This window comes from Motacilla alba, chromosome 5 (genome assembly GCF_015832195.1).
Source record: "Motacilla alba alba isolate MOTALB_02 chromosome 5, Motacilla_alba_V1.0_pri, whole genome shotgun sequence".
Taxonomy (NCBI): domain Eukaryota; kingdom Metazoa; phylum Chordata; class Aves; order Passeriformes; family Motacillidae; genus Motacilla; species Motacilla alba.
This window is the reverse complement of record NC_052020.1, coordinates 18,225,782-18,251,756: the sequence shown is the minus strand read 5'-3', so window position 1 is coordinate 18,251,756 and position 25,975 is coordinate 18,225,782. Positions and strand designations below refer to the sequence as shown.

The 25,975-nt window shown below is 40.1% G+C and overlaps 1 protein-coding gene across 3 annotated transcripts in view; it reads right to left on the bottom strand.

Annotated features, from left to right (window-relative positions):
- The window catches only part of LRP5 (LDL receptor related protein 5), a 127,609-nt gene that overhangs the window by 46,445 nt on the left and 55,189 nt on the right, over window positions 1-25,975 (bottom strand). For 2 of the 3 annotated variants that reach the window (XM_038136849.1, XM_038136850.1), the window contains exons 6-7: window positions 14,311-14,707; window positions 13,663-13,834 (exon numbers count right to left, since the gene is read on the bottom strand). In XM_038136849.1, the coding sequence (XP_037992777.1) occupies window positions 13,663-13,834; window positions 14,311-14,707 (569 nt within the window). Of the gene's footprint in view, window positions 1-13,662; window positions 13,835-14,310; window positions 14,708-20,433; window positions 20,887-25,975 lie in introns of those variants that run through there. The other variant, XM_038136851.1, reaches the window with a different exon arrangement.

Genomic DNA, 25,975 nt, shown 5'->3' with positions numbered 1-25,975 from the left:
ATGCTGGAAGATTTCCCCAGTGCAGCTCTGTCAGAAACACCCACTAGCAGAGGAACATCTCACGCTGAAGGAAGGAGGAGTGATGGTGCTCTCAGGATAACAAGTGCTCTGAGCAAATGACCTTCCTGGCCCCTGCACAGACTGAGGGACACAACTTCTTCTACACTCCTAACCTGCCCAACTCCTAGACCTGGCCCAAGACCCAAATCTGACCATCTCCCAGCAGTTCACTTAATGTCTCAATTTAATAATCTGTGAAGTTAAGCAGGGAACATCACTGCCCTTCACAAGAGCTCTTTAACTTTGTAGAACTGTGTGGTACAAACTTTAATCCGTCTCTTAATGGGAAGTACTTATGTTTCACTGCCTCACAAGATGCTCTAGAAAGTTGCTGCAAAACACAGTCTCTCCCTAGGGGAACAAATCCAAGGCTGGACCTTATTAAACCTCTGCTAAACACAACCAGCCTGTAAGAAAAAAAACAAACAAACAACAAAACCACACCCCAAACCCAGGAGTATTGCAAATACTCCTCTGGGAGAATCTTCAGGAAGTTCTGGTTCTGACCTCTGTCACCTCCAAGATTCCCCAGGGAATCTGACATTAATTGCTCATTCTTCTGTGCCCAACATTTCTGAATCGCTATGGTAATGTCAGACCTTAGGCTGGTCTTTCCATTTTTAAGTAGGAATTCAGCAGGGCAATGTACATTTCTTGTACTTTTTTTTTTTTTTTTTTTTTTAGTTTGGACTAGCAGAAATTTCCAAAGCCCAGCACAGCCTTCAAGAGTAACTTCCAATCTAAGCATAAATTCACAGGCATGAGATTTCCCAGCTGCAGTGGTTTCTACACAAGCTGTCCAGGCAGTGACAAGCTCGGTGTTGAAAATTTGATTAAGTTGACATTATTTTTGTGGGAGCTGTGCAAACAAACCCAAACAATTCTCTTTTTAATGCTCATGACAAATATTTCATTTGCATTATATCAAAGACATATTTCTGTGCTTTCCGTCCACGTCCTGCTTCATGTTGCTACATGCAGGGAGTACTGGCTCTACATTCAGCTGCTGGTTGCTGCTTCTCTTTAAACCATTTTTACTGCTTTGATTTAATAACATGCCATCCATTAATATTCTGATCTGACAACAGACTTGGGTAGTTTTATTATTCCTAGTGAGGATGAACCTGCACCAGAAACTGGAGTGTTTAGAAAGGGTTATACAGTTAGAACAAGGTATATGTAGATTATCCTATGCTGCCGTATGACAAGACCATTTATCAGTGGAAAGCACAGAACTGCTTTTCAAAAAAGAAACACAACTGTTTTCTCTTCCAACAAAAATCCTGACACCTGCCAAATCACCAACTCATCAAATGGTTCACAGATGTCCATCTCAAAACCATTTAAGACCAGAGGGTACAGGTAAATTCATACACTGTTTCACACTGAGGTCCCTCTAGTGGCACTGAATGTCACCTATCCACATGCCACAGGCAAAGTGGATGACACCTACACTGCCACAAAGATGCACAGCTCCCACTTCTGTACCCTGCTAACAAGAACAGGACCATACATCAGGCTGGACAGCAAATTACAGGGAATATCCCTTCCTAATCCCAGATCCTTCTGAGTCTGCATACACATACAAGGCACATCAAGCACCTCTTAAGAAAGGATTTTCTGTATCACCTCAGACAAAAGTGTCATGCCTCCAGATGTGGCCAAGGTGAATAGGTCTTCTCGGTTACACACAAGACTCAGAAAACTTCTGACTCCTGCAGGATCACAGCAGGAGCCATGAGAGCTAACAATACTGCTACCTCCTAGGGTCAGACTGAAGAAAAGTAAAGCAAAGACAAAACCAAAGGAACACAAAAAGATCTAGTAAAAACAGCGGTAAAATAAAAGAAACATTTTTATTTATATCTTACCTCACTGGAAAAGGCAATGACATCACTTTTATTTTTCACAGGTAGCAGAGAATTTGGATGAGACAAACAGCCATGGTTTCTGGGTTAAGAAACACTCACATACGAAACAGAGAGGATCAGAAGGTAAATTAGAGGACTGACCATCCACATGGTTTGAGCACAATTTGTAAAACTCTTCTAACTGCTAAGGGAAGCAAGACCTGAAACCAAACCAGATCGTTCATCACACTGGTGAAATTGAGCATTGGAGTTTGTCAGTTCTGATTATCTGATAAAACAAAGATCCATTCTGAGATGTTCTCAAGAGGCATGGGGTTTGAGTGGGGACTTTGCCCATGCAGAACTGTGTTAACAGCTGGGGCCTTAAAGAGATGGACAGGCTACAGGAATGGAAGGTGACAGCAGGGTAGCTGGGCCCACAGCCTCACTGCTAGAACCAGCCTCATAAGGAGGAACCCAGGGAAGAGGAACAAAAACCAGTTCTACTTTCCTAGAGACAGATCTCACCTGACTTCTCTCCAAGGACACAGCTTTTGTGACTAGGGCCTCTCTAGTGCTTCACCTGCTAGGTGACAGCATTGCAGTTTTCAAAATAAGACTAAAATATTAAAGTATTTGACAAAAGGAGGCCAGTTTTACATTAGAAGCAACTACCTAGGTTCTAATGATGTCCTTCCTAAAAAGTTTCATCTTGCGTTAAATTTGCCAAAAAGGTTTGATATTTTAACAAGGAATAAAACCAGATCCATAACTAGGAAAAAAATGCACTCTGTCCTTGCCACCCATTTTACAAATCATGATGTTTTACTTTTAAACACATAAAATAATCTTACCAATAAATTTAAAAACACATGATCCAAAATTTCATATAACCATGAACTAGTGGGCAACATAATTAAAAATAAACCAATGCAATATCTGATCTAGGAAAAAATGCATGTTTTTTTTTTATCTGGAAAGTAACCCTAAGTCAAGTGAAGAACTCAAAGGCAACTCAGATGAATAACTGGCAAAATATAACCTGACCAATCACTTGTCTTTCTAAACTAAGAGCTCTGCTCAAGGAGATTTACAAAGGTAAAATGATAATGAGAAATAACAAGGATCAAGATGTCCCAAATAGTTGGAATCAAGAGAAGGAAACTACCAACTTGACTATATTTCTCTGCAAAGTTTGTTATTCATTTGTCCAGCTATGAAAAAATCAACTGACGTTGACCATCAGTTTTAAGCCAAGAAATTTACAGTTTAGAAAACTACAAAGAAATTAAATATTATAGAATCTCTTATCTCCTTAGTCCGATTGGCAACTGTTTAAAAACTACTTTCTTGGTCTTGCTGAAGAGCACATTTCTTTTTCTGCTTTTCCTCTCTTCTACTAGAAATGTGAACAGCACTGACATACTGCTCTCCTTATTTCCTGTCTGCTGCTGCTCTCATTTTTACATTAGCACTAATGCAAAAACCACTGGAAACCATGCACAGGCTGGGCTTTAAAAAAACAAGGTATTTGTCAAGCTTTTAATTCCTCTGTTAAACAAAGGAAGAGAAAAAACACTCACACAACTAGGTTTCCATAAGTAATGGAAAAAACAATGCAAAGAATCCATAGACCCATTCTTAAAAACTATGAACAGGGAAAAGAAGACTATGAAAAAGGCTGCCCTTGCTAGTTTTTGAAACTAGAAAAAAATGTGAAACAAAAGGTCTGAGGAGAAAATAAGAAGCAGCTTTCAAAATAACACCACACAAAACACCACTGTGTTAGGAGAAAAAGAAGGGGAAAGGGTGGAAGAAAAAAGGAGAGGAGAAAAAGAAAAAAGAAGGGGGGGGGAAGAAAAAAGGGGTGAAAAAGAGAAAAAAAGCCAATCCAACAGCTTGAGTGCTAGGATCTTTAAAGCTGCCAACTCACAAACCTGTCAAACATTTTCCTCCCATCTACTATGTGTCTTTCTTCAATACTACAGTCTTTCTGAAAAGGGGAGGCAGAAGAAAAATGATTGCACTACATTTACATAACTGCACAACACGGGAGATTTATCAGCATTTTTTAACAGCCAAATCAGCCAAAGAAATTGTCTGCAGAACTGCAACAGTAACCTATTGGAGCTCTTACCATCGGCAACATCACAAGTGTGTGGGGAGAATCAAATCTTTTATTATAAAAATCAATCACAATTCCCATTCTGTTCCTCGATCCCTTAAAAAAAAAAAAAAGCCACAAAAACCTGAGTGCTGCTAATTTAGCCTTCTCACTAAAGAATGAATACCAGATAAAAAGGGAGCCGACAGCTGGCCCAGAGCCAAAAAGAAGGCTTTCAGGCACAAAAATTGCCCAGAACAATGTTCTGCACTCAGAATTTTTTTACTTGCAACTCTGTACAGACATGACAGGCATATCTGGCAACATGGCTAAGAATATACATTTATGATGGAGTACACTGCCTTTTAAAAGGAGAAATAAATTAGAGATTAACGCCTTTTATGCAAGCTGCAAGGAGAAGAATTCCTGGAGCAATTCAATTCAGCTCAAGGAACAAGGCTTCTTTCAAAAAGTCACCCTTTAACTGGGAAGGGCGCTTCTTTGCAGGGAGTCTGAACTGAGAAATACGCAGCTCCTTGCTTTCTATTTATAGTCATTCAGGCAGTGAATAGCCTCATTCCAAATGCCACAAGGCATACTCACAACCTTTTATTCCAGAGACCTGATTTGTGTTTCATTTCAAAAAGTCCAGCCCGATGAGGGAAAAAAAAAAAACCAACAAAAACTAGGGGGGAAAAAAAAAGAGGGAGGGAGAAAAATGTACGCGTCTTGCAACAGAAACACTTTTTCCTCCCAACTTTTCCTTTATGAAGCTGGTGCTGGAGAGTGTGGAAAAGAGGGTGAGTTTTTATTTAGAAATTTCCCTATGGGAAGGGAAAGAAAGTGGGAGCTGCTTTGGAAGTAGATGCATTTTTACTCATTTAACACTGAATGCCAGTTGCCCTGCAATTTAAGCAAGTCTGGGGGAAGGAGAAAAAGGAGTGAGGGGTGAAAGCATTTCAATTACTTGGCTTTGAAGGACCCTTCTGAATGAGAAAGAGACAGAAAACACTTGTCAAATGCAAGTTCAAGTGAAAGCCACTTCTGCCAATGAAGTGTGCAGATGGCTGTGGGGGTTCCGCTGAACCCTAACTGGGCCTCTATTATGTCTTTATTGCTCACAAAAAGGCCAGGGTCACCTCCAGTTTAGAATAAGTTAGCATCCTTTCCCACAGAATGACTCTGGTCAATCAAGCCAAGCAAAGGAAGTCTTCCTTTGAGTGACTGCTATCCCATCAGTGCACTGAAGAATTTTTAGAAAGGATAAATAGACACAAAAACCTTTGGTCTCATCCACACTACCGACATTTATCAGAAAAATTTCCCACCACTTCAAGCAACCTTGGGAGAAACTAGGGTAGGCTGCTGGTGGCTGTCATGTGTGTCTGTTAGATTTCTCTCTCGTTAGGCCTGGATGATATGACTCTAAAAATGGTACTGACAGCTTTCAAAATTTCACTAATAAGATGTGGCATGAAAAGCAAGCTCCGCACCTTTATTTGTAGAGGGAGCTCTTCAGAAGCATGGGAACCTCACCAGGCCAGCCCAGCACGCCAGGTTTCCTGTTTCCTACAGCATCCACGTTCCATGTGTTTCACAAGCAAAAACTGCAGAAATTTGTGCTGACAGGCACCTGTGGTACCATCACCTGCCCTCCCAGCATTGCTCAAGACAATCCATCTGGAACATTCCAATATGATATTCTGTGGTGTTGGGAAATACCGTCACCAATACAGATGGCCTTAAAATATGACCCAACAAAGCTGAAATACGAGGCTGGAATTTGTGTTTGTGGAAAAAAATATTTCTGTATTCTTCATTTAAGAAGTTTACACCTAAGGTCACTAAACACCAAGAAAGGGTTCAAACAAGAGAAGGGGGAGGAATTTTTTCCCAGTGAAAAGTTCGTTCACAAACTGTGCATATTGGCACAAGTATCTTCAAAACACCAGAGAAAGAAGTCTCTTTCAACCTGCTATAAGACATTATTCATGAGATCTCAACTCCTGGGCAGCAAAAACCACCTTCCCTCTAGGTTAGAGGTGAGCTCTATGGCAAATTCAGCATTTTTCTTGGGAAAATGCAGAACAAAGTACAAAAATGAAATCGTAAAAGGTAACAGTATTTAAAGGAATTCACTCACAGCTATTGACAAACAATATAGCCAGTAACTTCGAGAAGGTTACCAAGTTAAAACCTCTCTCTACTATCCTACCTGCTAGTCTGACAAACTCAAAATTACTCCAACTTCCATAGAAGCCAACATTTTCGCAGCAATTGGAAATACACATACTTGTTCTGTGCTAGAATATACATCAGGCTCTCTTAAAGGGGGGCTCATTTCCACACTTCCTAGGTACAGAAGCCTTTGTGCCACCACACACAAAATCCCTTTTTTAAATACAGGAAGCTGATCCCAGCAATAGAAGTAAAGCAGAATTCTCTCCCTAGCAAGAGGAAAAGGGTGATTTGATATCAGATAACCTAAAATAATTCTCCAGGGAGAAAGGAGAGCTCCAAACATGCAAAACTCAAATAATTCTTCAACTTTGTAGTTTAATACATCCTCAGGATTTCCTCTCGATAAATATGGCAAAAGCTGCACATACAGAAGTAATTCCTGGGCACTCCACAAAGACCAAATTTAGAAGCTGCCTGTCAGTTGCTTCTTTTTTAAGTTGTCCCTTTAAAAGAGTAGTAACAACAAAACAAAAGACTTCCCGGATAATTACACAAGATATAAAGGGTTTTATGGCAATTCAGCAGCTCTAATAAATCACAAATTGTTATAGATTAATGTAAGTTCACAGTGGTAGAAATTTTGAGTATGGAAAGACTCAAAGGCGTATTTAAACTGTATATGTTTTTCCCTTTGAAGCTACTTGATACAGTATCAAGCAGGGCATATAAAAGTTTAAGAGAATGTCTGATCAAAACTATCCTATGGAAGGATCTCATTCAATCAACCCATTATTTGAGAGTTTTCTACTAGTGCATTATGTGACAGGACTAACACAGGCCACATCATCTCCTGTATCATCTAGGTGGGACAAGTCCCTGCTGCATCTGCTTCTACACAGCGGGGTTTTGCTGCAAGGTTGGTTTTGCTCTACTTCTTTACAGACGAGAATTTCTGGTTATTTATGATGCTGAAGGCAAGGTCAACAATATGAACCTTGCACTTGGAACAGAGAACCAGAACTCCTTGATGTTTTTCAGTTCCTGAAAATTGGGGAAGGGGGAAAGAGAGAAGGCTAATCCAGCATCGCAGCACAACCTCTAAGAAAAAATTCTCTTTACTACAGAAGAGATTCGCCTTTATTATGGAAAATCCATTTATGCTCAACAGTAGCCCAGACAACAGTCTTCACTTCAGACACGTAGCTGCCTTTTCCATATGTATGGCCTAGGCAGTGAAGAAAAGAACTTGCATCTTGAATTTGATTTGTAGTTAGTTATCTGGGAAATGTCAGCTTAAAGAATTAAGAATGTGCTCATGGCACCTCTTGCTGCCAAGGAGACATGGTCCATACCTTGAGGACTGAAGCCCCCACACCCCTGTCAACTGGGCTGCTGCATTTCAGCCAAAAGGTGATAAAGACCAGACTAATTGAGCCTAAGCCATCATTCATCTGCAGAGGCACTCCACCATCCCTCCCCATCCTATCCCATCCAGAACAGCAGAAAAACATTTTCTCAAGAAAATTTTGCTGAAGAATAGAAAGTTTTATGTATCTCCAAGAGCACTGATGAACACAGGATGGAACCAGCCACAGCTTGGGTGTGTTCCTTATAATAAACACTTTCTTCTTCAACACTGTCATACCTTTCACTTGCTCAGGGCTCAGATACAAGTTCACTTGGCAACTAACACTGAAAAGGGACAGGAGGAAATTCATTTTCATAAGTTTATCTTCTTCCCTTTGGTCAATGAGTCTCTCTGCTCTGTGAACACTTCCTTTCTACTTAGCTTAGAGCAGAAAGGTGTGATCCTTCTGTTCTGATCTAAAACATCTAATTCTGTGAAACTGGATATCACTTTCTTCAACAGCTCCCACACTTGGAAAAAGTCCTCTCAGAAGTAAACAACGCTCATGTGGTGCAAGGTATAAAATAATATATTGAAATGCCTAATTAAGCAGTAAGCAAAACACAGACAAATGATCTTGTAATTAGAAGAATGGAGCCAGAAGGCTCTATGCTCCTGAACAGGATATGTGCATTGCTGGTTGGCATGGCTGGCTTTATTTCTGTGTTCCAGAAAGAGGTAGTATCACATCAGGAAATCCTGAACCACAGTTCAGGGTTCAGAAACATGTAACAGACTCAGAAGAGTTTAATTCACAAAAAGCTATTGAGATCTGAAATCATTCACCAGTCTGACCTGCTGAACATTACAGATCATTGTGTGTCATCTCAGCACTCTGTTCCACACCACAGACTTGTGTCTACAAGGCTGGGCAAACTGCAACATCATTTCTATGATAGCAAATTAGTTAAGATCGTTCCAAATAAGCATGTGCAGAAAATTCTTCCTTGCAGAGGAAGTTGAGACATCCCTGAGAGCCTGAACTGAGGTGCTTACTCCTGACCCCAAATCTGGTGATGCATCTGGTGCTGCAAGCAGAACACAGCTAACAGACAGATGAGAGAGTAGGGATTCTTAAACAAGAGAGAATTAAGATCCTCTTCCCCTGGCTGCCTGGTTTCCTTCTTCTTCCTACAGGTGCATAACCCTGTGAGGCTGTACATAATTCTGTAGAAATAGAATTTGTTTTAGTCAAAGATACAGCTCTCTTCCCTCCCTGAAAGTCTGTGTTCCATCCCAGCATAGTCCCTCTAGGAAAAGCAAACATAACTGATTTATCATCAGTCTTATCAAAGTCTAAGAACTGTCACAGAATTCACAGACTCACTAGATTGGAAGAGACCTTCAAGATCATGGAGTCCAACCCATGCCCTAGCACCTCAACTAAACCACAGCACCGAGTGCCACATCCAGTCTTTTTTTAAACACATTCAGGGATGGTGACTCCACCAGCTACCCAGGCAGACAATTCCAGTACTTTATCACTCCTTCAGTAAAAAAAGAACCCTGTAACAACATTTCAAGGTAGTCCTTCCTCCAAACGACTCCTCCTATCCATTCTACAATGGCTGTGTGGCTCCTGGTCTAAATCTGGTCTCAAGCTCACCAGTACAGATTATACCCCTCCAGAAGCTTAAAAGACAGTTGGTTATACAGCAGGTCTTTGAACACTGCTACAAACAGAGCTCTCATGTGATAGGAGTTTGCTGAGCAGCTCCCTTCAGGCAAAACAAAAAAATCCCCATCCACCTACAACAGCATTCATGCTTGCTGGTTCCTCAAGCGAAAGGCAGAGCAATACAGAGGCCTGACAGCTACTTCAGATTAATAAAGCACAGAGGTGTATAATGCTCACAAACCACACAGACAATCCCCAACAAAAAAACATACCCAACAGCCACGCACATGCACACACGTCACTCCTCCAACAGCACAGCTTGATGCCAGTCAGAAGAGCAGTGCATTGCAAACAGAAAAAGCAGAAGTGGCATCATCCAAAGGAGCTGCAGGAATACAGAGCTGAACAGAGCTCTGTGAACTGCAGGGACGAGCACGAGGTTTGCCAGCCCAATTCTGACATGTGCTATTCAACATTAACACACTGTAGGCCAACATCATGTGGTGCATATCACTTCAGATATGTAGCATTGGCAGCTGGAAAGGATGTCATCTACCAATTTATCAGAAGTAAAAAATATAGGATGCAATGAAAAGTATAGGAGATACATATCTCATTCATCTAAGGACCACCGTGTAAGTTTCAATTCATAACATTTCTTTGCCACAGTTTTAAATTGAATTTAATTGAATGTCACTGAAAAGTTTCTAAAAAACCCCACTGAAATTAAGGCTCCCTCACTATTATAAATCAAAATAATTTTATTAATGCACCTGCCTATTTAGACTGATCTAAGATTGTAGATCTGTTCTTTCAATTAAGGGGACCCTGCATTTCTTATTTCTATATCCATTGAACTTTTCTGTTCTCATATATTAATAGAAATATGCAGTGTGGGAATTATTTACATTAAAATAAGTATAAACTAGGTCTTCTGAAATGCATTTATATTTATAGAAAAACAATGCTTTGAGATTTTTACAGCTAATTAGCACTTGACAATAAGTTTAAATTAGTTGTTCTCCCTATAAGATTTGCCTGTTTCAGTAAACCAGTACAGATAATCTTTTAAGTAGTTTATTACGTTGCATACTTCTTTTTAAGCCTTTGCTGGAAAATGAAACACACACACACAAAAATGTATCATTTATGAGAAAATGTATAAACTAAATACTGCATCTTTTAGGTCAAATAACTGGAAAATAAAGTGTAATATGTGAAGTATACTTGGACTTGTTTAGAAAAAGCAACTTTAAGTTTATTATTATTTTTTCTCCCCAGCAAAACTGACTTCTACAAATCCTACTCCGATAGTTAAGTTCTAAATTGCTCCAAATAGCCTTTTACATTATTTATGCAGAATGTGATCAACAACACACTAATTATAAAGCTTGTTTCCTGAAAACTCAAGGGCAGCCCACACAACTGCACCCAGGAAAGAAATTCCAGTGAGCTCCATGATCATCATCTAGTGCTGACTTACACTTAAAACACCCCATAAACTTGCACAGACTCACTGTATGTGATAAGTTATTGGGTATGTGATAGTTATGTGATTGTGGATCTCCCACAAAAAAAAACAAACAAAGGACATTTGTCAACAGAGGGGAAAGGGAAGGGAAGCTGCCAAAAGGGATAGTCTGCTGAATGCTTATTCCAAGAATATTGCACAAGCTCAACTAAAATGCATACACAATGACAGGCAGCTGAAAATTTCATAATTGCACATTGTGCAACTATACCTTAGGCACTTGAAGCAAATATTGAAGAAATAATACAAGGGAAAACCTGGCTTGCCATAAATTTTTTAAAAGAAGAATTGGGAAACTATACACGTGGGCCTTTGCTTCTCTCTCTGCTGGAATCCTGTAATCCTTATTAATCTGCTGTTTGTTCCTGGAAAGTAACTTTTCTCTGTCAGTAAAATCCAAAGTTCAGTTGGATTAATCCATGCCCTTTACTTGTAGCTGAAGCTGTGCGGACAAACACACGATTTTGACAGACACGACTCAAAATTTGCTATCTATTTTCTATTTGCCATACTCTTTGTCAAAGTAATTTAAAAAAATAAACTCAGAACCTGGGAACAGTGTTACCACAGGGTGCCAAATTTGCAGCAAAAGCCCCATAGCCTCCTGTCACACAAAATTTTGACAAGCCTTGCCAAGTGGTTTCTCCAGGATGCAAACTACTTGCAAAGTGACTTAGCCCTTTGTGTGGCAGTTGAATGCTGCAGATGGGAAGGTTAGCAAAGGGTTTTGACAGGAAAGGGTAACTGCTGTTTTCACCCTGTGGAGCTCTCCATGCACAGATAAAACAAGGTCTCCTGGTACAGGGTGATGCTTGGTGTAGCCTCAACAGCTCTGCAGAGAGTATTTTCTAACTGAGGAAGAGTGCACCCAAACGCAATGTCACAGTGTGTTACCAGAGCTGAACAAAACCACCCCTGAATCCAACCAACCCACCCAGGGGCATTCACAGGGCATTTCAGACCCGAGGTCCAGGAAAAACAGGACAGATGCCATCAGCCTATCAAATTTCCAAGCTGTACAAAGTTCATTCACTGTTTAAGAACTTTGAATTCAAACAGGCCTTCCCAGTGAGAGTAAGATGACTCCCTGCAGATCTAGAATACCAGAAACCAGAGTGGAATACCAAACAGAGATACACACAAATATGCACAAGCTATATTAACTCTCGTGTTTTGTTCTGTGTAGAAAGCAGTTGAAGGCATGCCATTGATGAAAGCAATTCTCAAGTACCATCTAACAGCAATTTGGGATCCCATCTTCAGCACAGACAAGGCAGCACCTTCTTTGCCTTCTGCAGTACAATGCAGCTGCAGAGTGCAACTTTCTGAACTGTGTAGGGGCAAAATACTTGGTTGAAGACTTCCTTCTTCAGGAGTGCTCAGCATAAATCTGAACATCATTTAAGATGAAGCAAGCACTCCCTCCTTGAAGTGTAGCAAGACAGTAAACCACCCAAAACATCATCAGCTTTTTTTTTCTTTTGCTACCTAATGAGCTACAAAATAGTTAGAGCCTACTACCTGCCATCCCATTTATGCTGATTTTAGGTGATAACAGAAATTAAATTTATCCAGTAACATGCTTCAAGGTAGTTTTAGGCGTCCATTGGGAAAAAAGGGAAATCCTTTTTATAATACCCAGCTGGGTCAACTACAGTACAAAATAAAAATATGTATCCTCAACTTGAAGTCAGCTGATTTTTGTTTCTGACAAGCTGCAGATGCAACATACATACATACAGAACAAATCACTGAGACACAGTGGCTGCTACTAAAATGCCATGTTCTTGGCAACAAAACACAAGCACGGGAAAATGAGTTTATGCTGAATGACTGCAGCAGCAAGTGAAACTGGAAATGCCCCACCTCAAATGACATACAGTGAGGTTTCGTGCGTATTAGGGCCAGTAGAGTAGCATGAAAGAAAAACAGAGTGAATAAAAAGCCCTTACATTGGTTTCTCTGGTTTTCCTAGACTTTGATGTCAAACCAAACAGGACTGCTGGATTTGCTGCCTGGCAGTGAAGTAAGACAGTTTGAACAGATTGTTTAACCCCATGAAACCCAAGGCAGCCCCAGCTATAAAAGGTGGCATCTGGAATGTTCCCTGTCCTGCAAGCTGAAAGGTAAGGGGAGACAGGATCTCTCTGGTAGTCATCAAACTCAGTATTAGCTACTGCCAAATACTGAAATTAAATTTCTGGAGCTAGCACACAGTCTAGTTTCCTCTCTTCCTGATGGCAAAATCTTTAGAAAGCTGCCATTCCTCAAAGTCTATTTATCTAAATTATTTATCAAAAAATGTTGCATATGCTACAACCCCAAACAACATTAAAACTCAATTAGTTTCACAGGCCGTGACCAAGGTAGAAATTTCCCTCCTCAAATTCAGGCACAGACTGCCTGTTTTCAAAGTAGTAGGTACATTAAAATTTACTTATTGTCCACAAATCTGGACATCACATAATCATTAACATCCTGAAATATGGCTTTCCAGGGCTTCCATATCCACTGGCTCCTGTACATGAACCTTGCACTGTCTTTTGCAGCCAGCAATTTTAGATAGCAGTTCCAAGCACCACAGACAAGTCAAAACATCTTTTAAACAAATTTTACCTGAGTGTCCCAATTTGTTGCAAAAGCCTCAGGTAAAACCTGAGATTTCAAGCAATTAAATTACACTTGGAGCAATGTAGGCATAACAAACACACCATTTCTTGCAGAAATTTTCGGAACCACATGAATGTACTTCCTTTCTTCTCAAATATGTCTTGTTATTTTAAGTATCATTTTAATATTAATGAAACAACAGACTCCTCCAAAAATGGGTAAATGTACCCAAGACAAAACTGCATATGAGAACTGCACTTGTTTTCGACAAATGCATCCAAGTATGGCTCTGTTACTCACCTCAATTTTATCTGTTTTTGCATCTCCCCAGTAAAGCTTGTTTTTTTCAAGATCCAGTGCCAAGCCATTAGGCCACCCAAGAGAAGTATTCACCAGAACTCGCCTTTCTGAGCCATCCAAATAAGCACATTCTATCTTTGGACTTTCACCCCAGTCCGTCCAATACATGTAGCTGTAAATAAATTTAAAAAAAAGGGGGAACAATTAATGCATGCAACAGGCAAGACAAGAGTTAAAGTCTGTATCGCTTTTGAAAGAATTTGCTTTTTGCTACCCCAACAGCAGCAAACAAACCAGCTTAAACACTAATCAGTGAAGACAATAAAAAGTTTGAGCAGTAAATAAATCAAACTACTGAAAATATGCAGTGGCCCAATTCCTTCATAGTTGGGATAACACTGAAGATGCAAAGAACAGAAAATTCAACCAAACACCCAATGTATAGGTTCATTGAGGAACACTATATTTAGAAGTCACCTTTTATGTACACAGTTACTAAAGGGATGAATCAAGGGAAAATCAGTAATTTCCTGAATATCTGACAAACGGTACAGGCATCACCCTGCAATTTGCACGTTTTCACTTTCAGGAGACCATAAGCTGGATCCCAAGACCTACCACAGGACTCTCCCTAAACACCAAACTTACCCCATGACAGGATTGAGCACTATGGCTCGAGGTTCATCTAGGTTTTCTGAGATAAGAATCTTCCTCGATGTCCCGTTCAGCCGGGTCACTTCGATGCGGTCTGTGCCAGTATCAGTCCAGTACAGGTTCCTGGCCACCCAGTCCACAGCAATACCATCTGGATGGTTGATCTCCGTGGTCACCAGAGTTTGGGCTCCAGTGCCATCAAGATAGGCCCGACGAATTGCCCGGACATCATCATCAGTCCAGTAGATGTAGCCTTCCACAGGGTCATAGTCAATGGCAATTGCATGTCTGATGTTGTCTATCTGCAGAATAATGTCGGTGAAATCCGGCATGTCCAGGGAAATCCTCCTCAAGTCAGTTCTTCTGGCAAGCAGCAAGACTTCCTCAGCACCTGGGAAGAAAAGCATTCATGGCATCATTTCCATTGCTACTGATGTGAAGATTTCAGTAGAGCACAGCAGGCTGTGAACTGCTACTGTCGCTGTAACAAGAAGAGATTTCCTTAAATAAGGACATCAAGCGTTCATGAAAATATAGACTTGCTTGTATTTTAGATGACAATTTCTCCCAGCCTTTTAAACTAATACAGACCATAGCAAGCTGCCTCTAGAATCTAAAAAAAAAATAAAAAATTTGGTGGGTGCAGGTCCAAATATTTCATCACATTATAGAGACTTGCTCAGCCAAATGTCTCACAAGGTCTGTCAGCACACTAGACAAGTTTTCACACATGCCCTACACAGTAAATGACAGGGGCTAACAGAAGACTGGAGTATTTTGTAAACAAATTCCATTAATGATTTACTCCAGACAGTCCAACAAGAAAACAAGTCACAACCACAGCAAGTATTTATCATTTGGCCACAGATGACGCAAAACAATTCTAAGGCAATAGGATTGTTGTTCTTTTCTCTCCCCTATTCTTTCTCCCCACTGCAAAGTTTTCCTGCTTGTGGAAAGGGTGCCAAACAACAATTTGGAGTACATTTCAAGGACAAATGGCATCTTCAGTTGACTGACACTGAAGTGGCAGCTTCTTTTATTAATGCAAAAAAGGGGACAGACAGCAAATGTGCAGTTGCTTAATAAAGTTTTCCTACATCCACCCATGTATGCTTCAGTACAAAAATAGAAGTATGTGAGGCTTTTCCTTGTTACCAAGTTTATGCTGGGTATTTTGAAAACTGACAAAGAAATTTTATTGTTTAGCAATACTCCAAAACTGGAAACCTAAATAAAAGTCATTTGTTGTATTTCATCCAGACCAGCAAACACCACTAGGAGGTGGCAATTTCCAGTTTCCTCCAACAGCTGAGATTGAATGAAAATGGCCATCATGGGAACATATCTAAAAATAACAGAAATTCAAATGCTCATGAGAACATTCTTCTAGAAATACTTCACACCTAGACATGCTTATGTAGTTCTGGAGACAGAGAAGTTGAATCTATTGTACAACACAACCAAATTTACATTCACTATGGGTGCTGGATTTGAGTTTGGAAATCAGGGTTTAGCCTCCACATATCATCTCAGAAGCTCTGAAAAGAAATAGTGTTCAGGGCACAAGTGTACAATGTCAGAAAGGATATAAAAGAGCAGTATTTAAATATAATTTAAGCACTTCAAACTACCTCAAGCCATCAAAACTCTTGGATGAAGCAGTGCTGCTCTCCTCCTTGCCAAGGGCTGCGTGTTCTCACTTCTGTATCACCCGGTCTCACATGCAAGCACAGCATGGCCTTGTACCATGGCTGTGTGCTGCAAACCACACCAAAGAGCTGATCCAAACAAAAACTAACTCAGTAGAAATGAAGCCATCAGCCTAAGTTAACAACCAAACCTGCAGAGCTCCACAAACACCTGTGCTGGCACAGTGAGGGGCTCCAGCAAGAATGCTTCTCCCAGTCAGCGTCAGCTGGCAAGGTCTGATAAGGACAGCATCACTTTGAGACAAGGCTTAGGCAGAAGAGAGAAACAACAACTCAGAGCTGAAAAACCCCCAGGAGAAAAGGGAGGAATGAAAGCCCATGCATTCATGGCAGCAAAGCAAGAGAGACACAGCAACTACAGCAGAACCAAATACCTCATGCAACAAAGTTTCATGTCTAGCTTCTATGCTTCTGAAATATTTCCTAATGGGAGTCAAAATGAAAACTGTTTAGTGCAAGTTAAGTAAAAATTCAGGCCTCAGAACTCAACATGGAAAGAGTGATGTATCTGGTCATCTAAGTGTTGTACAGACACAGAAAGGTTTTCAATTATACACTTAAAAACAGTTGAGATGTTGGAGTTGCTTTTTATTTAAGAGAATACCTGGAATACATGGCCCTCTGTCTCAGGGAGGATGATAAGCAAGTCAAGAGTTTATGGGTTCGGATTAAAGAGCAGACCATGCAGGGTGACGCTGCTGTGGGTGTTTGTTACAGGACACCAGATGAGGAGGAGCAAGTGGATGAGGTCTTTTGCAGACAGCGGGAAGGAGCCTCACAGTCACACACCCTGATTCTTATGGGTAACTTCAGCCACCCCCATCTCTGCTGGGCAAGCTGAGCACACACAGTGTACGAGGCTCCTGCAGAGCACTGAAGTCAACTTTCTAACACAGGTGATGGAGAGGCCAGAGGAAAGGATGTGCTGCTGGACCTTGTACTAACTAACAACAAAGAACTGGCTGGGATGTGAATGTTGGGGGCAACCTTGGCTGCAGTGACAATGACATAGTGCAGCACAGGATCCTGCAAAGAAACAGCGTCCTGAGTAAGGTCCCGAAGAGATAACTGATCTCTTCAGGCATCTTCTTGAAACAATCTTGTGGGAACATGCCCTAGAAGGAAGAGGGGTCCAAGAGAGGTGGCTAATACTCAAGGAATAGCATGGCAGCTGTTCATACACCAAGAGCACTCAAGTTTATATCCACCTTAACCTCTGAATTTCTGCTACATCAATGTGTCTGCAATCATAATCTTAATACTGAAGTACAAGTACTGTGAAGCAGAGGACCATCAAATACATGCCTAGCAAGTGATAACACAGCAATTACCAACATTACATGTATTTCTAGGATAACCAACATTACAAGCCTCATTGCATGGGAACAAACAGATAAGAATCAAATGCATATGTTTTGCTTCTTTACACAAGGGATTGCAGGGTCACCTTGGTTCACCATAAACAAGTTCAGAGGAAGCAACCATCAGTCTAAGGCCCAGATTCCGTCTAGAAATGCTGACTAGGCAACAGGCTGAAAGACACTGTTAGCATCCCCTAACAGTACTCACTGTTAGGGGAGTAACTAAAGGGGGTACTACTCACAAGCAGTACCCAAAAACAGCCTTCACTTCCTCACAGCAGCAATAATTAGACTCAGATTTATCTCATCCATCTCTGTGATAGGTTCACCTCTGCATAAGACTATGTACATATTTGCACGCCAAGTATTATTTTGACCAGGAACAGGACAGCCCAGACACCTTGAATCAGCTACATGACTAGAATCTTCTTCCAAATCAAAAGAAACAATTTGTTTCTGACACGTTCAGCTGCTGTGACTTTTTCTCCAAGCAATCACTACTGCAGACATAGCCCCAACCTCAGTTCTGTCCCATGGACATACACAGCTAAAAATAAACAGGAAGAAGAAAACTTCTCCCTGCTGATCTAGCAAACAAAACGAAAATCTTCAGTTGACAAGTGGGACATTTTGTTGGTAGTTGAATGAGATGCCTCTTGGTAATTTCTTCTAACATATCTTTAACTAAGGCTTGTGGGGGAAAAGAAATATGGGGAATGAGCTACCTGGCTAATTCTGTAGGGATGCTTAAAATTAAGTCAAATATTACACAAAATATACAACTTGAATAATACACTTGAACAATAAAATACACGTGAACAGAGAAAATGTTACCACAGCATGTATCACGACGTTACACCCCGCCACTTGAAAGCCTGTAATGGATTGTTATCAGAGGTAATTTTTGATAGGTTCAAAAAGTCCTGTCTTTTATTACAAAACAGTTTAAAATTACAGTTGGTTATAACTGTATTTGACTCCATTGACAAATTTCTGCTAGAGAGAATTGGCAGCAGGCTCTGAGCACAACACCAAGAGGTGAGAACTTGACACTGGTTCTCTCTAAAAACCTGGACAAACACGCTTGTCTGGCTCATTAGTTTTATCTGTATCATGGAGATATTTTGATTATTAATGTTGGTAGGAATGTTTTCAAGGCTGCAGAAGTGCTGTGCTGTGACTTGCCCAGTGTTATCCTAGATACCCTAGAATCTGCTTAACACATTACAGCCAGCTATTTACCTAAAGTGCTGTAACATACATTTAATTAACTTCATCTTCAAAACCTCTCTCACTGCAGTCACTTCTCTAACCACATGATCAAGAGATTCCCAAAAGAACTGCTAACTGTTACAACATGGTCATTTATAACACCACACAATGAACAAAAGCCTTTTTGGAGGGGAGTGGGAAATGCAAGCTATTCCAACACGACAACTGCAGCAACCAAACACTTCAGCAGAAGTTTATGAGAAGTCTTCTATGCAAACCATAAATAGAAAACCAGGAGGAACTAGATCAATCTAAAATCTTCATTTAGAATGCATTTTAAAATACCCAAATTCAAATTGTTTTATTTTTTTCAACTGGTTTAAATTTTGAACTGTTTATTTTTCTCTACTCTATTCATCTCAAGCTTTCTGCAGACCTTCAAGAGAAATTTTTAGTAGATCTAATAACCATAAGAGCTGACAAGCTGTTCTGGTTGATGCACAATCACAGAAAGGTTTGGGTTGGAAGGGACTTTGAAGATCATCTAATTCCAAGCCCTCTGTCACAGGCAGGGATGCCGCCCACTATATCAGGTTGCTCAGAGTCCCATCCAACCTGGCCTTGAACTCTTCCACGGATGTGGCATCAGAACAATACGTGAGTTTACAAAAAGAAACAAATAAGAAGACTCTAAACTCTATTTTCAATTAATAAATCCTAGAGAAACAGGTTAGGAGACCTTTTTTTTTTTTTTGGCACTTACACAAGATGCTTTCCTGCCATACTCAGAAATCAGTATTTTTAATATCTAAGCTAGCATATCATTCTTGCTTTGATTTGGTTGGTTTGGGCTTTTGTTATTAAAAATTCATGCTTCGCTGCTGGAAATGGCAACTGTATCCTATTTGCAAAACTAACTGCAATCAGAGCTGACAGCAGCAAAACAGGCCATCTCACCAGCTTGACAAGACCCTTTTTTATTCTTCCCTTGGCCCACTTCATGTTTGACAAGTAACAAGACATCTATAACACAGTAACAAATGCTCAATTTTATTCACCCAACCTAAACATGCGGACTGCAGTGGCTGCCTCTGTTAATCTTTGCCAGAAAAGGCCACGCTATTCCTTTCCCATTTGTCTGTCTGCTAATTAGGCTAGAACAATGACCTATTGTAGGACTCATCCCCCAGTTTTATGTATATGCATGAGCATGCACCTGCACGCACAGACTCGGTCTCATTACAAACAGCTCTGGCCATCTCTAGACTCGCGGGGAGAAAATCAGTTACACTGTAAAAACAGGAAAGGTTTTAGCTCCGCTCCAAAGAACAAAATGGTAAGTGCTTTTTGAAAAGAGCGTGTTACAAGTACTTTGACTGCAGGCAACTCCCTTACAAACTGTTTGAGCGCAGCTACCTCAGCACTCTTGATAAACGAAAAAGATTTATCAAAAAAGCAAGGGATTTTGTTGGTTGCTGCAATACAGTGAATTACCTGGCAAACTTTCAGTGTATGGCAAATGAGGGCCAGAGTATGGTTTTGGGAGAAAACATGGTGTGTATGAATACTGGTAACACTGCCATGCTGTTTAATAAGCTTTCCAATATTCAAAACAACTACGACACCTTGCACAAGGGTTTAACATTAGTCACTCTTCACCAAAAGAAAAATGATGTCATGAAACTGACTGGATATAAATCAACAAAACTCTGTAAAACCCCCTTCTTGTTCCTCAACCTTCCCAGAAAACAGTAATATTTAAGGAGTTAAAACAAACTTTAGCAATACCTAGAAATAAGTGGAAAATCTTTTTATACCTTCCCCTTGGTTACCTTACTAGAGCCAGTTGCAACATGAACAGCACTACGCATTCCAGTCCAGGCCTTTATTTATCTTTCAGTCTGAGAGGAAGACGGGACTGCTTCTTCTTACTGTGTGGCAGTGATGGGCTGGGAAAGGCTCTGTCCATGTCCTCTCCAACTGGACACTGAACATGCAATTTAAAGCCAAGGACTGCATGCAGTGGGAGTGTGCAACCAGCAAAATAGCAACAGGAAAGGCTTCTTTGAAAGAATGTTTTGAGTGGCCACATTCAGACAGGACTTGATTTAATTGAAAGGTAAGTAAGCATAAGGAAAACTAACAATTGTGACAAAGAACGGAAATACCAGAGCACTTACGTAACTCATAAATTACATCATTTCTGTCTGCATGTTACAGGGAAAAGCTATTGTCTCCTGTTTCTTCCACTATCATAGCAGCAGGCTTCTAGCTTTGCCTGAACCAGAAAAAACACCTACAAATCAGAGTTCTGACACATTCACACAGCCATCAAAATGAAATCCCACAAATGGAATATTAGTTAAACTGCACAGCTGATAAGATCATTAGCACAAAGCAGCTGACTAGGACAAAAGTAATGTTTCTTCCAGAAAAAGCTGTTGCAAGACAGAAATCACAGTTACCCTGTTCTAGTTTAGAATGGAGCTTCTATGAGACACACTCAGTTTTACATGCCCAGTACTATACTTGTGAGCACAAAGGTTTGAGAAGTTACTACTGACAGAGGAGAAGACAACTCTTAGGAAGATTTACTCAAAACAGCATTAATATAAGTCATAAATGCATTGGTATTAGCCAGACTCAAAGGTCAGCACAGCCATCTGCCTACTGCTGTACCAAGCAAAGGAGCTGCCCTTACAAACAGCTTTCATCCAAAGAGCTCAAAGCACTTGAACAACTAAGTCTTACCCTGCCCTGGGGTCTGTATATTCTCTGTGTGCTTTAAAAAAGGAGAAGAGAAAGTTGGAAATGTTAAGTGGTAAATCTTTTACCTTATGGATATCATATTCCCAGCTTCTACTCTTTATTAGCAAAAAAAAAAAACCCAAAAAAAAACCCAGAAAACAAAAACAAAAATCCCTTTGTACAGAATTCTTAATAACAGCTCACTGCAAGCCATAGGAAGAAGGATGGGCCAAGAAAAAGTCTGCCAAAAATCCCTACTGCTAGAAAAAAGGGTAGGCTTTGGATTGTGGTGTTTCCTCACAAAGCAAGGTTTTAAAGTTTACGTGTACCTGCTCTCTGCTGGAGATACACAATTCCACTGGCTCAGAGTAAGGAGTCACTGACTTTGGAACTGACATCCATTTTACCACCTAGTTTCTGTTAAACAGAGTTTTGGCAGTAACACTGCAAATGCACAGAGACAAGAATAAAAAATTCATTACAATTCAACAAGATACATAATTAGTATATTTCAAAAATGAACAGAAATACAGTAGGTTTTCTACAATCCCTCTTCTCTAATTGCAGATGTTTCCCATTCAGCAAGAGACCTTGAACAAATTAAGTTTCTTTGCACTGCTGTCATCCTTTACACAAACAGAAATAAATATTTACACCCCACGAGCCCTCTCTGAGGCTGAAAACTGTGCAATGCTTTGAAATTTAAGCATTATTTACTATGTGCCAAGTCTGATGAAGGCCCAGAAAATTCAATTCTGAGCTGACACAATCAAGGAAAAAGCAAAACAGCAAAACAAAACAGACAAAAAAGACATAAACAGCTGCAAATTAGGGTTTGCAGATCTAGGAAGAGTCTCAAACTCACAATGATGCAGTAAAACAGAGAGACAGCCACCCAGGGCTGGAAGAAGCAGTCAAGCCCTAGCAGCTTAGGCAGTTATCACTGGGTCTTGGTGACTTTGCCTGTGTATGTTCCCAGCACAAAGAGAACACAAGATAACAAAGTTTACATGTAAACCTTTTCAGTACAGACCCAGGGTGTGGTTCTTTTGCAGCACAAAACCAGATTCAATCCAGAGACTCAACAGTGCTGAAAAGGGAGAGCATTGCTATTTCCTTTATATGCACACACCAAAAAAAACAAAAACAAAAACAAAAACAAAACAAAAAAAAACACCAAACCAAAAAAACCCCACCAAAACAAAACAAAAAAAACCCACCAAAAACCAAAAAACCCCCTAACCACAAAAATAAGCTCTAACTAGACAGTGTTTCAGAGCCCTGGAAAGTAGTCATCAATTTGAAACATGCACCAACAAAGCTTGAAAAGAAAGTTTCATTCACCATAGCCCAGGAAAACCACCGACAACAGAACTAGAAGATGATGTGGCAGACCTTCAAGAATGCTCCTCACTCCCTCCAGGTTTGTCCCTTATGGCATGTTTCTAATGGCTTTTATCCAGTGAAATTATAAATAAGGCCATTTCCATATGAGGCTATTTCATTTTGTCGCTACACAAAGTAGTCCCCATCCAGAAGCATAAAAGTTGCTATGAATAGAAAATAATGTAATCTTTTCATATAAATCAAATTAACTCATAAACATAACACACTAAATAAAGCAAGGGGAAAATAGACTCAAAACAAAGATCTACACATGAATGAAAGGGAAAAATCCACTCACTACATGGAGTAGAACAAGAAGAGACAGATTTCCCTCTACATTTCCCAGACTCTCAGGTATCCATTACTGAAATGTTTTTAATTACAAACTTGCAGTTTCAACAATTCCTGGATAAGCAAAGGAAGTACAATACATCTTTGGGAGTGCAATAGGGAGAGAGAGGGAGTGAAGAAAAAGTCATACAGCTTCTGGATAATGTCTCCCTGCAGTAGTCAAACACCAGGCACAGGGCAGAAGACAGCTAAGAAATCAAAGCACCTTGCAACCAAAAGCCGATGGTTTCCACAGTTGCATTTCAATCACAGAGCTGTCAACAGGGAGAGACAGATATCCAGTCTAGGCAATAAGGTAAAACACAGTTTTCTTTTTGCTTTTGTATCTCATGACAAACAAATTAGGACATGAGTGCTGCTTCTCAATACAGCTCCAAATCAACAACAGAATGTAATCAGAGTTTATCTACTGATACACCAGGTTTCTCTTCCAGCATCTTCTAAGTGCTAGTTACTCACACAATGCCAGCAGAAGTTTTATCAGGTATTTGAAAGAACTGAATCAATAGCAGTTATCCCAAATAACAAGTATCTCTCCAACCCTTCTCTTTCTCAAAAGGGCTGTTTCGCTCAAATTGGTGGTTGATCTACTTCATCAGAAAGCCTGGATTAATCCACACTGTTCCTCTTATTTATCAGGAAGACATGCTAGCAAAGAAACCTTCTCTGGTGGTTAAATGGCATGAAATAAGTGCTTCACCATGAAGGTATTTGTCTGCCAGCCTGTCTCGCTTGGAGGCTTAGTTGCTGTAATAAATTCATGATTGCTCACCAAGGAACCACAGACAAAACTTTTAAAACATATGATGTGTACCAGAAATACACAGGAGATGAGAAGAAAGTGCCTTAGCATTTCTTCCTTCAATACTCTTCAATCTCCTGCATATTAAAAAACCAATGTACATGTTATGCAGTATTAGCCAGCAGTTTTCTATTCTGCAACGTGCAGAACGGCAAAGAGAAATAAGACACTGGGAATAGTAGCCAACCCTGATCAACTGCCTCAATAACAGGATCAAGGACAGAAAAGGGTAGCTGACTCTTCAAACACCTGAAGCAAGTATTTTCTTTTCCAGTTATGAAAATGTGGGGGCTTTTTTCTGGTTTTCATTTGGGAGAACAGAATTTCCTCACTTACTTGAGAAACTGCAGCTGTCACACCTTCCTGGCAGGAACCCTACAACTTCTAAGACCACACAAGACTAACTCACAGCCAAACTCTCCCATTTTCAAGCAAAGAACAGTTGCCTTCCACTGGAGAAATGCCTCTGGTGAGCTGAGGTCAATGAACCATGTCTCAAATGGCCACTTACATTCTGACATAGCAGGGACAATATTATTGCAAAAAGCAGCTGGCTAGTTACAACATCTAGACTGAAACATCTAAAAGGAACCAGATTTCTACAAAGTACCTATCAGCTGAGGTACATTTGAGGAGCAGGAGCAGAAGAGGGAAGAAATTCTCCACGTTACCACTTCAAAACAAGCAAAACTCCTGCCACTGAATATATAAAAGGTTCTAAAAATGAGTAACTTTTTCATTTGACTCAGATTATGCTTAAAGCTCAATATACGCAGCGGTTCTCATGCTGGCTTTAAGGAATGCTCATGCTGATGCACAGCAAGAGTTCAATTTCTGCATCTCAAGCAGTGCAAACTCTCTTCTCTGTAAGGGTAGATTTGCAGTGGTAAAGAAGCCACCATAATAATTGTGAATTCAGGTATTTGTCTCACTGTGAAACCTGCCGGCTACCTCAGCAGTAAGCAAGCCACTAGCAGGATTTGATGCAATCGTGGATATTTATCCCTAATATATTTTTTGCATAGCCTTTAGGAAAAGACCCTTTACAGGAGCAATCCATTACCAAGCATTGCATGGATAGCATCAGCTCACAAATCTGTGCCCCAGCACACGGGCATTCATTTTTCCTGAGTTCAGTAACATCAGTGTGAGCAGAATCTAAAGTACCATTTTGATATAGTTGCTTCTGCAGCCAAATTCTTTGTCTTCAGCTATGGCAGAGGATCATTTATGTTTTTATAGCCCTTCCTGGATACAGTTTTGCTTGGTCTAATTAAAATCACAGAATATCTCAAGCTGTAAAGGACTACTGAGTCCAACTCCCTGCTCTTTGCAGGACCACCTAAAACTAAACCCTGTGATCAAGAACATTGCCCAGACACCCCCAGCTCAGATCTCTACTGAACCAATGCCTAGTGTATTAAAGGAACATACTTTAGTTAGCACTGCCCTTACTTCCAGGCATCACTTCTTTGTGCAAAATTCAAAATATCAAAAGTATTTCTCCAAAACTACGGCAAACTTGGATGTTACATTTGTCATCTACTCTTTGCATGGCATGCAAATACATCTATACCTCAACCACGCTTATGCCTTCTTACCAAGAGGCCTCTCACACTGCTTTCAAACACAAGAAAGGGAACAGAATCGTGACCTTTCCCAACACAAATGGAAAAACAATAAATCAGAGTAAAATTAAATCTCCAAGAAAGAGATTCCAGCATCACAGAAAGGCTTGGCTTGTTTTGGTTTGTGTTTTTATGTGGGAGCAAGTAAAAAAAAGGTTCCTCTTAATAGACATTTAAATTTGGTTAGAGAGGAATTTAAATATCTAAAATATATCAAGAATTAATGATATCCAGGCCATGTGGAATTGCTGCAATGAATTTGCATAATGAGTAAAGTAAAATTCTGTACCATTTACTGAAACATTTTATCTATATACTGCAGCAAGCATTACATACTTAATGAGAAGCAAAACAAAATCCTGAAAAATATATCTTTTAAAACTAGAGGTCCAGAAGCTTCCAGAAGCTGCATGGATCTGGACTAATTCTGATAATGTGTAGCTCTGAGTGTCCTTGCTG